General features: G+C 47.1%; 1 protein-coding gene across 1 annotated transcript in view; it reads right to left on the bottom strand.

Moving 5' to 3' along the window:
* The window catches only part of LOC126262540 (cytochrome P450 6k1-like), a 148,312-nt gene extending 131,821 nt beyond the window's left edge, over positions 1 to 16,491 (bottom strand). The window contains exon 1 of the mRNA XM_049959221.1: positions 16,430 to 16,491. Within this exon, the coding sequence (XP_049815178.1) occupies positions 16,430 to 16,476 (47 nt within the window). The 5' untranslated portion in view covers positions 16,477 to 16,491. The remainder of the gene's footprint in view (positions 1 to 16,429) is intronic.
* Between the last annotated feature and the right edge of the window lie 1,584 nt (positions 16,492 to 18,075).

Raw genomic sequence — 18,075 nt, 5'->3', positions numbered from 1 at the left:
TACGGTATGTTGATTTGGAGAATGTTAGTCACCATAAAATTAGAGAAATGTTCCTCGAATATATTCCAACTATCGATGTTACTGGATTCGGCCTGGCAAAGCTAATCATTAAAGTACTGAAAACACACGGACTTGACTGTTCCCATGTAGTTGGTCGCGGCAGCTTTGAGTGGTCACTTGCATGCCGCCCAAGTGTATGTTCGTAAGGAATGCGCCCATGCTCTTTATGTACATTGCAGTACACACTCGCTTAACCTTGCAATTGCTGACGCATGTTCACGAGCAGAAATCAGAAATTGCGTGGGGACTTTGCAGTCTGTGGGGGTCTTACTTCAGGCATTCTGCTCAACGCAGTGCCGTATTAAACGACGAAATTCGCGAACTGTTGCCAACTGGACACCAAAAAAATTTGCTTACACTATGTGAAACACGATGGGTCCACAAGCACGAAGCAGTCATCCGTTTCAAGGAAATTTATCCAGCAATTGTCGCCGCCCTCAAAAAACTGTAGTCTATCCATAACAAGGACGTCTAGACAAGCTGTCCAACTGATAAACACACTTCGTTCCTCAAATTTTGTGATGAGTTTAGTGGTCCTTCAAAAGTGATGAGCTACACACTATCGATATAAAAACAGCTGCAAGGACCCAATATAGACCTTATTGCAACATTTCATCATGTTGACAATGTTCTTAACGCGCTAGTTGTTGAGAGTCAATGCTGAAGATGAATTTACAAAGGTTTTTGCAGAAGCAAAGCTAATGTCAGAGGAAAATGATGTTTCGCTGCAGGCGCCACGTCTTACTGAGAAGCAGTTGAACCGCTCTAATACGCCTGCGATGGATGTAATTACATATTACAGAGTGAATTTATTTATTCCATTCCTTGAGCACACAATTCAACAGTTAACTGAAAGATTCACGAAGCACCGCAAATTAATATGTACTCTCTATGGTATACTGCCAGAAAATTTGGATAAAATCACTGACATTGATGAGGCGATATCAATGTATTCGTCACTTCTTCCGGAGAAAAGCACATCAGTAATAAAAGCAGAATTTGACATTTGGAAGGCACAGATGGCTTCGAAGGGAGTTAGTCAAAAATCTGCTTCGGAGTACTTTGATCTGTGAAATTCATAGTTGTTTCCAAACATTTACATACTGCTTCAGATTTTGGTAACAGTACCAGTTTCAACAGCTGCTTCAGAAAGAACATTTTCCAGCTTAAGGAGATTAAAAAATTATCTTAGGAACCCAGTTTCCGAAAATAGGCTCAACGGTTTGGCTCTAATGAACATCCACTATAGCATAGAACTTGATGCGTCCGAAGTCGTGGATTCCTTTTCGAAAAAAGACAAGATGTCTATTAAAGTTTATTCACACTAATTAAGATTTATGCAAATATATACAGTTTAGTACTCTAACTGAAAATCGTCCATAAACGATTTTAAATGGACCTATAATGCTTCCACTTGTCAGTTACGATGGCGACGAGTATAGATATGGTAGTAATTCGCTCCGTAAATTTCGAGTATTTAGCGTCTATAAGGTGCATATTAAGTGACAAAATTGTGTCAAGTGGTATTAGAACATGCTCGGTGATGCATATATGTTATCACTCGCATTGCTTCGCGAAAATAAATCAAGAAAACCTTTCGTGTGCTTGTGGAACAGAGTTTAACGTACGTTTGGCACCAACTGAAATGTACCGTGCAAATCGTGAACTTATAGTACTAGAAACATTGCAGAATGAACTGAAAGCAACAGGAGAACATGTGTAGTTGTTGGAAAATATGATTAAAAGCCTATCTGATCCACCAGTTAAAGAACTCTGACAATTTCAGGAGCACAATGAAACAAAGAAGTGTGCAAAACCTAAATCTGCTTCAAACAATTTTAAAGTTCCGTTAAGAAACAGATTTCAGTGTCTCATTACAGATTGTGAAGTAAAAGAAATGACGAGTCCGGCAACTCGCACCAAGATTATTTATCTGAATTTGCGGGAAGTAAACGCAAAATGTCGGAAAAACTTAACTGCCGCGACGATGCAAATAAAATGACGGAAATAAACTTTAGTAAGCCTACAGTTTTGCTTGCTGACAGCCACGGGAGAGGAGTTGCGGGTATTCTTTGCCTCCACCAAGATATCTCTCTTACAAGTGTTGTGAAACCTGGAGCAGATCTGACAGAAGTTTTAGAAGACTGTATAAACTATAACTGCATGTCGTAAAGTGAATGTATAGTAATAAATGTCGGCGTAAATGATGTGTATAAGAATGAACTGATAGTGGCAAATAGTGTGTTAAGATATGCGCTATGTACATTAGTGAATCAAAACGTGATGGTGGTAGGCATACTACACAGGTATGATCTTGCTGAATCATCTTGTGTGAACAGATAAAAAACAGGATGTACAAAAAGAACTGCAAGGCCACTTCAAATGCATTTTTCCTTAATATTGATGACTTTGAGAGAAATCACTTCACTACACATGGAATGCATTTACATAAATGGGGTAAATCGCTACTCAGCCTGAAGATCAAGGCATTAGTGGAAAGTGTTTCTCCTAGAAGTAAGAAACGTAATCCAATACCACTGCCGATGGTGAAGGAGAGCTGCAATGTATCTTGCTTACCAACTACTCCAGCTGCTGCAGTAACACGACTTTAAGAAACATTGATTGCGGAAGAATCTGTTGGGAGAGAAGCAGGCGTATTAACAGCTACAACAGATGGAACAACACAACAAGGAACAGAGAAAACAGAAACAGCAAAGGTGGCAGCACAATCAACTATAAAAACTATTGTTCCATCAAGTGGTACAGGCATCCATTCTGCAGCAACATCTGAACTACCCACAAGGGGAACCCAGTCATCGAGATCAAGACATGAAGATGAAGGGAAGAGTGTTCAATGAGCATTAGCAGTGTCAAGTGTTGTGGGTAAGCGAAAAACAGTTCCTCCTCTTTGTCTAAACGATTTTTTAGTAGAAGGCACCAAGGAGAAGAAGCCCACAAGGTAAGTAGTGCATGAGATTTAATAGCCCCTCGCCATAATGGTACATCTGTGAGGAAAGACAGGTTTGATCTTAAAATATGCTATCTTCACATTCAAGGAGTGAGGGATAAGGAACTTTTAGCCAATAATCTTGGAATAGAAAATGGGTTTGATATTTTGTGTTTGAGTGAACACTGGTCTACTGAGAGTGCCCTAACATTTGTTAAATTTGATAATTATAATATAGCTAATAGCTACTGCAGAAAATCGCATTTATGAGGTGGTGTAGCAATCTATGTTAACAAGTCACTTAGATGTTCAATCAATAGATTGGATCTAGATTTTTTTGTGTGATGAACTGAACTTTGAAGCTGCTAGTATAGTATAATTATTGGTAATGTCCCTGTACAGATCACCTAAGCGCATCATCAGTATATTTCTAGAGAAACTGGACCAGCTGTTACGTGTACTTGGCAAAACTAGATGGATAAATTATGATATTGTAAAACGTGGTCATTGAATTCAGATTTTGATGTAACAAAACACAAACGTAATGTCACTGAACTTCAAAATCTACTAAGACAATCCAAGTTACACTGTGTCAATAATAGGCCACAAGAGAACAAGCATGCCTTGACAATATTTTCGCGAATTTTAAAACAGACGAATCATGCGATGTGTCGGAGTTTGCACTTTCTGCTCATAGTTCTGTAACCTTAAATTATACAAGTAGCTTCCCTCCTGATAAGACTAGTATAACTAAGCCTGTTCCAAAATTTGTGATCACCAGACCTGTCCCAGATGAAAAAATTCATAGATTTTGTAATTTCCTTGCTGACAGAGACGTTTGGCCACCGTTATGGTGACACACCCTTTATTTTAAGCAACAATTTGCCAGCAAATATACTATTTGATAAGTTTTTTTAAAGTATTTTCGACACACTTTAATAACCGCATTCCAACAAAGAAATTCAAAGTAGACCTAACTGATCGAGTCCTGAAAACTAAAGTTCCAAAAAGACACAATATGTGGTATACAGAACAGTTGACCACTCTGAAAAAACAAATTATGTTGTTGCACAATGTTTATTGTAGATTGAAGACTAATCAAGCTAAACGAGCCTATGTTACATGTAGTAATGAATATAAAAAAGCGATCATGGAAGCCAAAAAAGCACACACTCTCAGAAGTATTGAGAAATCCACCAACAAGTGCAAAGCTGCTTGGAAACAAATGGTGTTGCTAAAGATGAAAGAAATGTTACAATTAATATCTCTCCCCAAAAATTCAATGATTATTTTGTTAAATCAGTTGTAGTAGGAAGTAGTATTGCTAAACCCAAAATCGACTCATCAGGGTTACTGTCAAAAAATAGCTGTAAATCATAAATACAAGTATCTTCAGTTTCTCTGAGGTCTCACCAGATTTTGTATTAAGAATAATAAAAGTTAAAATCATCAGACAGTGTAGACATATATGACTTATCCTGTAACATACTGAAGAAAGTCATAGGCAGTATAATGTACCCCTTAACACATTGTATAAACAAATGTCTAGCTGAAGGATATTTTCCTGATGAGCTTAAACTGTCTAGGGTAGTTCCAGTTCACAAAAAAGGGGATAAAGACTGCCTCCAATTTCCATAGTCCCATCTTTTTCTAAAGTTCTGAAATGCACAATTTACAAACAATTATCTGAATACTTTGATACTATAGGAAATATTAGTGGATCTCAATATGGTTTTAGGAAAAACATGTCCACAACTGATGCGATAGATGCTGTTGTAAAATACATCCATCAAGTATTTGAGGATAAAGACTTTGCTCAAGTCACTTTTTGTGACCTAAGCAAAGCCTCTGACTGTGTAGAACATACACTACTACTTGAAAAACTGGGACTTCTATGGTGTTAGAGGTAATAGCCTTAAACACTTAAGATCATTTTCACAGAACCGTAAGCAAGCTATCTGTGTTGGCAAAGAATTGTCCAGTGTAGAACCAGTTAAGGTAGATGTCCCACAGGGATCTGTACTGGGCCCTTTCCTGTTCCTAATAATGATTAACAACCTGCCGTCATGTATTAAATCAAAAACTGTACTATATGCAGATGATAAAACTTTTCTGAACAGCAGTAATGACCTCAATAGGCTTAAAACCTGTGCTATAGAGACAATTTCTCAAGCATCATACTGGTTTAAAGCAAATAGTTTTCTGCTTAGTGAAAATAAAACTCAGCAGATAGTAGTTAGTCTAGAAGACAAGCTACCATCTGATGATCCTAGTTAAGTTTTTAGGGGTATATTTGGATGACAAATTATCTTGGGGTCAAAATGCCAATTATTTTAGTGGTAAGTAGTCTAGGGTAATCTATTAAGGCAACTAATGGATTTTGTACCTAAAAATTATGTTAGAATATCCTATCTCTCATTCTTCCAAAGCATAAAAATCTATGCTATCATTTTGTGGGGAAACTAGTTGTGTGCGCGACATCCTTCTACTGCAGAAGAAAGCTATTAGGGTAATTACACGCTCATCATACAAGGCACACTGTAAACCTTTGTTTTCTGAACAAAAAATTATGACAGTAGTTACACACACACACACACACACACACACACACACACACACACACACACACACACACACACACACACACTAGCATGAATAGATGTATTTGTACTCCATTCCACATACACAAAATCACTGAACAGTTATAAACTAATGGGGCACAAATTATTTAATAAACTTTCACTAGCTATGCAAGATTTACCACAGCAACCATTCAAACAAGCACTGCATGACTGGTTAGTTGCCCACCCATCCTACAACAAAGGATTTCACCAATCTTAATATTACAATGTAATAACAAACCTATTGTTCTATTGCAACATGAATTACATTGTATTATATGTACGACTTTATCTATTGACATAATGGCCTAACGACAATAAAATTATTCTATTCTATTCTGCAGACGTTTACTTGTCAGTAGTTGCGATTCACGTACGTGAATGAAGTCTGCTTTTATAGCCAAATGCCTCATCACCAGACGAAAAATATCAGCAAACACAAGGAGCAACTGGCGGGAGTAACTGTAACTCCCTTAGTGTAGCCAAATAGTTGCATATTGGTTTGGGTTGACTTTAGGGCTGGTAAGCAGAGTGGAAGTCCGCACCAGGGGCTTTGGGGGGGGGTTACCAGCCCCTCATCGCATAACCCTTATAAGTTGGGACAACGAAGAATGAGAATACGGGTTCCAGGCCTTCCGCTGAAGGTCCCGGCCCAACTATCCAGACTGCTAGCTCGCCAACTCTCCCTGAAGTAGAAGATGCCGGGGAACCATGGTTCCACTGCAGCATCTGCAGCTGTGCTTTCCGCACCAAGATCGGGCTCGGACAGCACCGCCGCCGCACCCATCCGGAGGCGGCAAATGCGGAGATATCCACTGATAGGAAGCGAGCTCTGTGTGCGGAAGGGGAGATGCGGGAGCTCGCTCTGGCAGAGGCCAGGCTTCTCTGTGCCAGCAACTCAAAGTTCCTGTTTGCTAACCAAGAGCTCCTACTGCTGTTCCCGCATCATACCCTAGACCCCATCAAGTGCAGGAGGAGGACAGCGGCACAGGGCTATGGTGCGGGAGTACGTGGGGGAGTTGACGCGGGGACAACAGGCGCAGTGCGAACTGCACCACCCACCAGCCACTGAGTCGCTGCCGGAGGAGCCACCCTCTCCGCCGGAGTTGGAGTGCCTGCCACCAACATCTGCAGTCGACGAAGCCATTTGGAGGCACCTCGGCGGTCTGCCGCGCGCTTCTCGTCCCTGGACGACCTTGTGCGTTTGGGGCCGGGTACGCCGTCGGCCGTGATCGCGGCGGGGCTGCCTGAGGCCCTCCTCGCCGTTGGCTCCGAGGAAGCAGGAAGGAAGAAGAAGGCGCCGCGCCCGCCATCCAAGCGGCGACCTAATGGTGGCCCTCCGCTCTCTAAGCGGAAGCGCCGCCAGTGGGAGTACGCCAGATGCCAGGATGCCTTCAGGAGGAACCGCTTGCGTTGCGTGTGAGGCCTCTTGGACAGCACCCTGCTCCAGCCGCCGCCGAACATCCCAGGGCTGGTGGACTTCTGGCGCAGCCTCTTTATGTCGGAGCCACCCTCCACCGCAGGCTCTGTACCTGACCGTCTTCTCCCGCGCGCAGAGCCTGTTGACTTCGTGCGCCTGTGGGGGCCGATCACTGCAGAGGAAGCAGCAGCTGCCTTGCCGCCCAGAGGCTCCGTTGCCGATCCTGACGGCCTCTCGCCGGTCCAGCTGCGCCGCCTTCCAGCGGAGGTCACCACCAAACTCTTAAACCTATTCCTGCTTGCCTGAAAGCTTCCCTCTTCCCTCCTCCGAGCCAGGATCTCCTTGCTGCCCAAAACAGCCGCCCCAGCATCCCCCGCTGACTTTCGGCCCATCACCGTCTGTTCGGCGTTAGCCAGAACCTTTCATAAGGTCCTGGCGACTCGCCTTATGCGGATGTGCGCTGTGGACGAACGTCAGCGGGCTTTCATCCCAAGGGATGGGATTCTGGAAAATACCTTCCTTCTCGACCGGGTGCTCGCCGGCGCCGTCCGCCGCTGTCGTTCTGTGTTCATGGCATCCCTTGATGTGTCTACGGCATTTGATTCGTTGGACCATGCGGCCTTCCGCCCTGTGCTTAATGCCCATGGTCTTCCGGGCGAATTTGTCGACTACATCGAGGGCTGCTATGTGGACAGCACGATGGTAATTGCGGGGGGTGGCGGCGAGTCCACGGCCGTGCGGCCAGCGAGAGGTGTTCGGCAGGGGGATCCTTTGTCACCTCTCCTTTTCAACTTTGCCATCGATTATGTTCTAGACCAGCTGCCCTCTCACATAGGTGTTAAGGTGTTGGGCCGCCAGGTCAACGCGGCGGCCTTCGCAGACGACATCCTGCTCTTCGCCTCTACAAGGGGGGGGCCTGCAGTCCCTCACCAACGCAGCAGTGGCAGCCCTCGACCAACTGGGGCTGCGGGTGAACCCGCGGAAGTGTCTCACCCTCGCACTCGTGGCGTCCGGCCGCGAGGAGAAAGTGAAGGTTGACGCCAGCGTCACCTTCACTGCCGGCGACACCACCATGCCGTCGCTAGGAGTGGGCGAGACTTTCTGCTACCTCGGACTGCAGTTTTCCTCCTCTGGGCAGTGCCTCTTCCATCCGAGGCGCCACATAGAGGAGCAGCTGTCGATCACCAGGCGGGCGCCGCTGAAGCCGCAGCAGCGGCTGTACGCGCTTCGTTAAGTACTTCTCCCGGGCCTGTACCATGGCCTAGCCCTCAGCCGCACCCGCATCGGTGCGCTGTAGGCCATGGACAACTGCGTTCGGGCTGCGGTGAGATGGTTCCGCCTCCCAACAGACACCCCCGTGGGCTACTTTCATGCTCCAATAGCCCATGGGGGCCTCGGCATTCCATCTGCCCGCTGGATGGGGCCAACCCTGAGGCGGGGCAGGCTCCTCACCCTGTTGCAGCTCGAGAACTCCACCACCGACGCGGACCTGGGGGAGGCACGGCACGAAGTGGCGGCGCTGGAACACCACCTCACGAGGGAGGGCCACCTGCTGCAGTCGGCTGCGAAGGTGGGAGAGATGTGGGCGGCGCGCCTGCACATTACCTTCGACGGGGCAGCCGTTTCGTCGTCAGCCAAGACATCAGGACAACACAGCTGGGTTGAGGACACCAGTCGCTTCCTGTCAGGCCGCAACTATGTGGCGTGCATCCGCACGTGGATTAACGCGCTACCAACTAAAGCGCGCAGGAGTCGTGGCCGAGACAAGGAGAAGATGTGCCGTGCGAGGTGCAACGCCGTCGAGACCGCGAATCACGTCGTCCAGGGTTACGGGCTCACCAGCCGAGCCCGGGTGCGGCGTCACGACGCGGTAGTGAAATACGTCGCGCGCGGGCTGGCTCAACGAGGGTTCGACGTGTCTGTCGAGCCACACTTCCGAACGCCAGAGGGAGTCCGCAAGCCCGACATCGTAGCGTCGAAGGACGGCGTGGCGCATGTCATCGATGTGCAAATCGTCGGCGACCACCTCGACACCGACGTGTCACCGGCAGAAGGCGGCGAAATATGATGTCCCGTCGGTGCGGCGTGCTATCGGCGCTCTCCGGCAGCACGCAGTTCAAGACAGTGACATTGAATTGGAGGGGCACCTACATCTGCCCGCCAGCTCCTACAACTGGGTTTCCGCAGGCGGGAGCTAAGCGTCATAAGCACGCGGGTGCTGGGGGGAACTACATGGGTCTTCGGCGTATTCGAAAAAATGACGTCTATTAGGCCGAAGTACAGGGAGGGAGTGGGCTAGTGAGTCGGATTTCCTAGGTTAGTTTGCCCTGACTCCTGGGGCTTCAATATCGGGAGCAATACCGTCTTTTATTCTGTAATTGTTAAATTTATCTGTTTGTACATATGTGTAATAATTTAAGGTATTAGCGGTTACACGACCACCGGTAACCGGCGCCCCCGTAAGCTCCAACTCGAGGAGTACGGCGCACTAGAAATAAGAGTGTATACCTTGTGTTATTCACATGTATCTTGTGAATAAAGACGGCTTCATAGCCAAATAGTTGCATTTGGTTTGGGTTGACTAGACAGACATACCATGACATATGTGTAAGTTGCCAAAATGGCGCAGCAACTGGCGAGAGTAACAAGGGGTGTCCATCAAGGGAACCCACTCATTCCCCTCTTCAATATGGCCGTCGACACTATGTTTAACACCTTGCCTTCCTACATAGGAGCCCGGATTTTAGGTCGCAAGATCAATGCTGTGGCCTTCGCTAATGACATCCTGTTGTTCGCGTTGACGAAGAGGGGCCTGCAGTCCCTCATTGACGCAGCCACAGCAGCCCTCGTCCATCTGGGGGTTGCCCATCAATGCGCGGAAGTGTTGCACCCTCGCCTTAGTGGCCTCAGGCCACGACAAGAAGGTGAAGGTGGACAACACCATCACCTTCACAGCCGGCAATGCCACCATGCCGGCCCTATGCGTGGGTGAAACCTTCTGATACCTGGAGCTGCAGTTCTTCTCTTCTGGTCGGTGCCTGTTCCATCCTCGCCGCCATCTGCAGGAGCAGTTGGACATCACCAGAGCTCCCCTGAAGCCGCAACAGCACCTCTACGGCCTAGTCCATGTGCTGCTGCTGGGTCTGTAGCATGAGCTGGCCATCAGCCGCACACGGATCAGTGCCCTGAACACCACGGACACCACAGTGCGAGCAGCTGTCAGAAGACGGTTCTGCCTCCCAGCAGACACCCCCTTGGGCTACTTCCACTCTCCTGTAGCCCATGGGGGCCTTGGCATTCCAGCTGCCCGCTGGATGAGCCCCACTCTATGGCGGGGCCACCTTCTGACACTACAGAAGATGGGGCCAGCAGTGGATGATGCGGGCCTGCGAGATATCACGGCGCTAGAGTGGCACTCAATGTGGGAAGGCCACATCGTCACGACATTGGAGCAGGTCTGGGACTTGTGGGCAGCTCGCCTGCATGTTGCCTTCGACAGTGTGGCCCTCTCCGAGTTTGCCGCCATCTGGGGGCAGCACCAGTGGGTCACCAACACCAGTCGTCTTCTCTCTGGGCGCGTCTTCATGAATGCCATCCACACCTGCATCAACGCCTTGCCCTCCGAGGCGCGTCAAAGTCGCGGGCGCGTGGCTGACAAGCAATGCCGCGCGGGCTGCAGGACCATTGAGACCGCCAATTACGTCATCCAGGCTTGCTGACAAATGCATGGGTCTCGCGCGAAATGTCGCGATGCTGTCGTGAAGTACCTCGCATGTGGACTCGTGCAAAAGGGCTTTGATATTTCAGTGGAGCCCCACCTTCGAACACCAGAAGGCCTCTGCAAGCCTGACATCATCGCAGTCAAAGACGGCCAGGCCCGCATAGTCGACGCCCAGATAGTCAGAGACCACCTCCGGCTCAACTGGTGTCACCAGCAGAAAGCGGCGAAATACAACAGGCCATTCATCAGGCGTGCTGTCCTCGACCTCCGTCCCGGCATCCAGAGTGTTGTGTATTCATATGCCACCCTGAATTGGAGAGGAACCTGGTCCCCAAAATCCGCACGAGACCTCCTGAAGCTGGGCTTCAAGGTGTGAGAGTTCGCCATCATTTCTTCCAGGATGCTGACGTCGTGCTGAGAATCGTTCAGGATCTTCGAGCATATGATGGCTCACCACCCGATGCCCAGGGTGAAAGCCAAATGCCTCGTCGCCAGACGAAACACATCAGCAAACAGAATTAACTGGTGGGAGTAACTATAACTCTTTTAGTGTAGCCCAATAGTTGCGTATCGGTTCGGATGACTAGAGAGACAGATGTTTAAGTGGCGAAAAAGGTGGAGCAACTGATGAGAGTAACTATGACTCCCGTAAGGTAGCAAACAGGCGGACCATCTGGCGGGACAAATGTCTCATCCTCTGGGCTCGAAATACTTCTAAATGGTCGTCCTCAAAGAGTTGATTCTTAAATGAGAGTCAAACGCTTTGTTATTTAAGAAATTCATCGTACTTTCTCGCACATAACTTATCTTGCGTAAAAGGAAATCTGCTTTGAATGCAACGCTTTTCAAACCACGATTCGTAATATTTTCCCGCGACCAGTTAGAAATAGGTTCGTTTCAGCAGTTGCAAGAAAGCGCCAGATAACTGGCGTCACCGGGCTTGAGCAGCTACGATGACGCAGGAAGCCCATATGTTCGTACGTGTAAACCATTAAAAGATCTTACATTACGTCATAAAAGAAACAAGACATAGGATACTTCAAGAGTGTCGGGATTTCGCGAACCATAACAAAAAGTGCATAATTCGGCTAAAAATGCACATCTTTAAATGCAGCCAACAGTTGAAACTAGGCACTTCAGTGAAATTAAACACTTCGTTTGAAATAAATTGACTGCTTCAGTAGAAAGGATTAATAAAAGCCAAATCTCTTTAGCAAACCAGCAAATATAACTTCATTGTTCTGTTAGGCGATTAATGCTTGACTGTCAAAGGTTGAAATAAAATCTGAAACTATCAACATATTTTAGTCTGTCGTAATTATGCGAACGTATTTTAATTCATTTGATAGCTCCCGGCCACAAAAATCCGTTTTATCATTTAACGTGAGAGCAATAAACGAAGAGGAAACAACAAAATCACTGAACGTAAACACAGGTCACGTGGAGACGACCCACCTCCCTACAACTCGGCCTGCTCTGTGCGTCAGCCCCGGATCTACGATATTTCCGAACCGGGGCAATATTAAGTAGTGGCGCCCAGCCACACTTTCGTAACCAGAAGCGGGAGAAAATACTACCCATACGCGACTCAACTGCGCATGCGCAAGAGCCCGCCCGCAACTGCTCAAACGAATCTAATTTAAACAGTTGTCACGTCACGCTCATCTGAGGCAATTTGTTGTTATAAAGCATTGCATCGTGTTCCTAAAGCCTTTGACACACTTTACTGTAGGCAGACGCTTGTATGAGCACTGTTAAGTTGTTGTATACTGCGCATTTCCTTTGCAACTTAAGTTTTACTTTCGTTTTGTTTTCTCCCGTTCATGTTTTGTTGCTGCAGTATCATTCTGCAGTAGCGGGATACAATAATATCATTGGTTCTTAACAGTCAAAATCACAAAAATTTAACTGAAAACTAAAAACTAGAACAATGAATAATTCCCGGAATTCTAAACAATTCCCGGGTTTTTCCCGGTTTTCTCCCGGATGAAAAAATTCCCGGGTTTTTCCCGGATCTCCCGGGTCGTATACACCCTGCTTTTAAGTCTAGAATGTGCACACCAGCAATGGAAAATTCTTAACATATTTTCGATAGAGAGATCAGCTGGAAAGACATCAAAGCAACTTGCACTGACATGCCTTTGATCTGTAATGTGAGCAAAATAATACGAACGTCGAACTATTTTCTTTCTTCGACCGTACATTAGAAAGGATCTGACAGGGCAGGAGATTGCCTCTCGGCTTCTATCTCAGGTTCTCCTACCCCTCCCCGAGAGAGGTTTTAGCATGCCATTTCCACCCCATACCAGGTACAAGTCGGAAATTTCATGTTAATATATTCACAAAAGCTCTTGTGGAGGAGGGGGGGGGGGAAGGTTTTTCCAAAGTAGGTTGACCAATGACGGTGTACTCTGAGGTGTGTGTTTTGTTTTGGGGAGGAAAAAAAAAATAAAAACTGGCGTCATCCGCGCGCAAGTCAAAACTATAGAACACGAACACAGAGACGAGGGAAGCGACAGGAAGCCAGCCCCAGTGGACAGAATAGGAGACAGCTAAAAGCAGGCACGTGGACAAAGGGAAGAAACAAAAAAACATACAATAATGGAGGTCCAAAACTAAAAATTGAACGGCCTTCACCCTATTGCTTCGGCGGATAAAAAATGTGTTGGACAGCCCATGCTTCATTCGCTAAGACGGCTGATAAATCAGACAGCAAACCGAAGCTGGATCGTAAATTGTTAAAAAAAAGGGGGGGGAGGCATTCCAGCAGGAAGTGGCGGACGGTTAAAATTTGGACGCAGTGCGTACAAGGTGGTGGGGTAGCGCCACTGAGCAAATAATTATGGCTAGAAAGGCAGTGCCCAATACGTAGCCGAGTTAAAATAATCTGCTCCCGGCGGGAGGGCCGAGGAGAAGGTCGTCAAAGGCGCTGGGAGAGGTTTAATAAGCTGAACCTTATTCTCGTGAAGGGAGGACCACTGAGAATGGCAAAGGGACACTACCTTCTGCCAGATGGCAACGCAGAGATCATCGCACAGAATATAGGTAGTCGCGGGCTGAGGTACGACGGACTGCAGCCTTGGCAGCAGCGTCAGCAGCCTTGTATCCTGGCAGACTGTCATGACCAGGGACCCACAGAATCGTGATATTGGCACCACCAAGCGTGAGTGACAGTTTTCCTGGACCTGTTGCACGAAGTTTATTATTTATTTATTGCACTAAGTTTATTATTTATTATTATTAGCAGTGTACAGCACACAGACTTTGGAGGGCACTGAGCTAGTCTGAGCAGAGGACACAGTTGGGGAGACTGTGTCGCTGGATGTTCTCCGTGGCCTGATACAAGCCAAAAAGCTCGGCTGTAAATACTGCAAAGTGTGCCGGAAGGTGATATCTAAAGACACAGGTGCCAATGATGAGGGCACACCCGACCCCACGGTCAGTCCGAGAGCCATCAGTGTATACAAAGGTACTATAGCGAAGTTCTATGCAAAAGTCGTGAAACTGAAGGCGATAGACCGAGGCTAGAGTGGTGTCCCTAGGAAGCGACTGAGGGCCAAGGTTAACATGAGCCATTTCACTAAGCCAAGGTGGTGAAGGGTTCACAACCACTGGGAAAGCTGCAGATAGTGTGAAGTTACGAGGCCGTGGCAAGTGGCGAAAGCGGACTCCAGGAGGTGACAGAAGAAGGACGAGCCCCATACTTGACAAGCAAAGGAACCATCAAAGAAAGAGACATACGAGGGGTGGCCACGCATGGCACACAAACGGCATGCATACCTGCTGAGGGGAAGTCAAGTGGTAGTTCAGCAGCTTCAGCATGGACTCTCAACCGGGCTAGTGTAAAAGGCGCCCGTGGCCGAACGGATGCTACGATGATGAATGATGGATAGTGTTGCGCCGACGTAAAAGGGATGGGCGTGCAGACAGCAATGAAAACGAAGCGTCGAGGTAAGGAAGACCACTGCTTACAGAAATATTCAAACATTCATTACAGGTTTAATGTTGTTGGAATTAATGACCTAGCAACATTACCTAACCTTTTCTGGAACACTTCCTGTAAGTTCAACGTTCTTGGAAATAGGAACACCGAACTTCTGATTGCACTGACACAAAATTACTATTAGTTTTTCAATTTCATTTTTCATTTACCAACGAAAGGTTTCCACAGATGTCACACTGTAAATATCCTGCTGGAAAGATGAAATGTAAAGAACTCACTATGCAGGGCGTAAGACGGACTCATCAAAAATTTTACGAACAAAATAACCGAGAATGGGAGAACAACGGAGAAGAACTACATTCAACAGCATGTCACTGTGTCATGCTGCAACAAAGGACGTAAGTGACAATTACCCCTTACTGTCTGTGGATTATAAGGTCACTTGTTGAACATAGTAGCTGTTTCAGTAGGTTTAATATGAAAGGATACTGTTTTAAATTATAAAAAAGGTTATTTTTTCAGAACTGCTACGAATATGAACGTCATTGAGAATGACAGAACAGAGAGCGTACTAGCACCAGAACCTCGAAGCGCAGAAAATATTTCAAGGCCAAAACCAAAAAAGCGGAAACAAGATACGTTCGAGGACGAAATTGTGAAGGTCTTAAAGGGGCATTTGGAACAACCTGCACGTCACGTGCCTGATGCGGATGAGATGTTCCTCATGTCGCAACTTCCTGTTATTACGAAGCCTAAAACGGAGGACAAATTAAATTTTTAAATAAAATTTCTTCAACTTTTAAGGTCTTACACAATTTCGACGTCTTCACCTTCACCATCTTCACCAAGTGGCAGCGCAATTAATCAGTCTTTTGTACGAGGGGCGTTCAGAAAGTAAGCTCCGATCGGTCGCGAAATGGAAACGACTATGAAAATCCGATAAAGCTTCGCACAGATGTGTTGGGTAGTGTCTCTAGTATAACCCCAGTTAGCGTCACGTCGCTCTTCTCATTTCTGAACTCGCAGTGAGTGCGTAAAGATGTCTAGAAAATAGTGTCTGCCGCCAAGTACGAGGGCCTGGTGAGAAATTTCGCCTGAAGCTATGCAGCTAACATTACATAACTGTCGTGCTGTTTCTTCTTCAAGACAATTCTCACCGCATTCTGCAGGGGCAATGAAGATGCTCCTGCATCGTTTTCAAATGGAAATGTGAGATTACCCACAATACAGTCCGCAATTGTCTCCCCCTGAGTTTCATCTCTGGTCACATGAACCGCTGTCTTTGAAGACAACATTTTGACACAGACAACGAGGTGTAGGCCAGTGTGGAGAATTGGCGGAAAGCACTGGCGGCTGCCTTCTATGATGAGGCTATTGAAAAGTTGGTACAACGCTATGACAAAAGTCTAAGTCAGAACGGCGACTACGTAGAGAAGTAGCTGAAGGTGTAGCTAATTGTTACAAGTAAAACATTTCTGATGTTCACTGTGGTTTCAATTTGGCAATCAATCGGAGCTTACTTTCTGAACAGGCCTCGTACATCACTACGAAAGCTATTCGTCACAGTCCACAGAAGAAAGAGAAGATGCTTTTGTGACACTTTTTGACTTGTAATTAAAAACTGTCAGGTCTTTCAGATCTAGATTTTTCCTTGGCATAAACATTTTTAATTAAAATTAAAGTCTAAACAGAGAAAGAATTAAAAAATAAAACGTACCTTAAGGTTACTGCGCGTTTTTCTTCTGCACTGATAAATTCCCTCATGTTCGTGTTCCTTTTAGAAATTTTCTCTCCAATCATATTCAGAAGCATTTCAAATGAGTTAACCGACATCCTGCAGTATTCACAGAACTTGTCTGGATTTGCCTTCTGTTTGTTGTGTAGAAGCACGAACTTTCCTTTAGTTGATCTGTCGCTTAAGATGGGATGAATCCAGTATCTTTTCCCTGCCGTCGTTTCCGACGCCAATGTACAACTAACGCAGCACATACTGCAAGAACCGCGTTCTTGTTTAATGTACACTCCTGGAAATTGAAATAAGAACACCGTGAATTCATTGTCCCAGGAAGGGGAAACTTTATTGACACATTCCTGGGGTCAGATACATCACATGATCACACTGACAGAACCACAGGCACATAGACACAGGTAACAGAGCATGCACAATGTCGGCACTAGTACAGTGTATATCCACCTTTCGCAGCAATGCAGGCCGCTATTCTCCCATGGAGACGATCGTAGAGATGCTGGATGTAGTCCTGTGGAACGGCTTGCCATGCCATTTCCACCTGGCGCCTCAGTTGGACCAGCGTTCGTGCTGGACGTGCAGACCGCGTGAGACGACGCTTCATCCAGTCCCAAACATGCTCAATGGGGGACAGATCCGGAGATCTTGCTGGCCAGGGTAGTTGACTTACACCTTCTAGAGCACGTTGGGTGGCACGGGATACATGCGGACGTGCATTGTCCTGTTGGAACAGCAAGTTCCCTTGCCGGTCTAGGAATGGTAGAACGATGGGTTCGATGACGGTTTGGATGTACCGTGCACTATTCAGTGTCCCCTCGACGATCACCAGTGGTGTACGGCCAGTGTAGGAGATCGCTCCCCACACCATGATGCCGGGTGTTGGCCCTGTGTACCTCGGTCGTATGCAGTCCTGATTGTGACGCTCACCTGCACGGCGCCAAACACGCATACGACCATCATTGGCACCAAGGCAGAAGCGACTCTCATCGCTGAAGACGACACGTCTCCATTCGTCCCTCCATTCACGCCTGTCGCGACACCACTGGAGGCGGGCTGCACGATGTTGGGGCGTGAGCGGAAGACGGCCTAACGGTGTGCGGGACCGTAGCCCAGCTTCATGGAGACGGTTGCGAATGGTCCTCGCCGATACCCCAGGAGCAACAGTGTCCCTAATTTGCTGGGAAGTGGCGGTGCGGTCCCCTACGGCACTGCGTAGGATCCTACGGTCTTTGCGTGCATCCGTGCATCGCTGCGGTCCGGTCCCAGGTCGACGGGCACGTGCACCTTCCGCCGACCACTGGCGACAACATCGATGTACTGTGGAGACCTCACGCCCCACGTGTTGAGCAATTCGGCGGTACGTCCACCCGGCCTCCCGCATGCCCACTATACGTTCAAAGTCCGTCAACTGCACATACGGTTCACGTCCACGCTGTCGCGGCATGCTACCAGTGTTAAAGACTGCGATGGAGCTCCGTATGCCACGGCAAACTGGCTGACACTGACAGCGGCGGTGCACAAATGCTGCGCAGCTAGCGCCATTCGACGGCCAACACCGCGGTTCCTGGTGTGTCCGCTGTGCCGTGCTTGTGATCATTGCTTGTACAGCCCTCTCG

This window comes from Schistocerca nitens, chromosome 6 (genome assembly GCF_023898315.1).
Source record: "Schistocerca nitens isolate TAMUIC-IGC-003100 chromosome 6, iqSchNite1.1, whole genome shotgun sequence".
NCBI lineage: Eukaryota > Metazoa > Arthropoda > Insecta > Orthoptera > Acrididae > Schistocerca > Schistocerca nitens.
The sequence above is the reverse complement of the archived record's forward strand: the minus strand, read 5'-3'. Positions and strand labels throughout refer to the sequence as shown.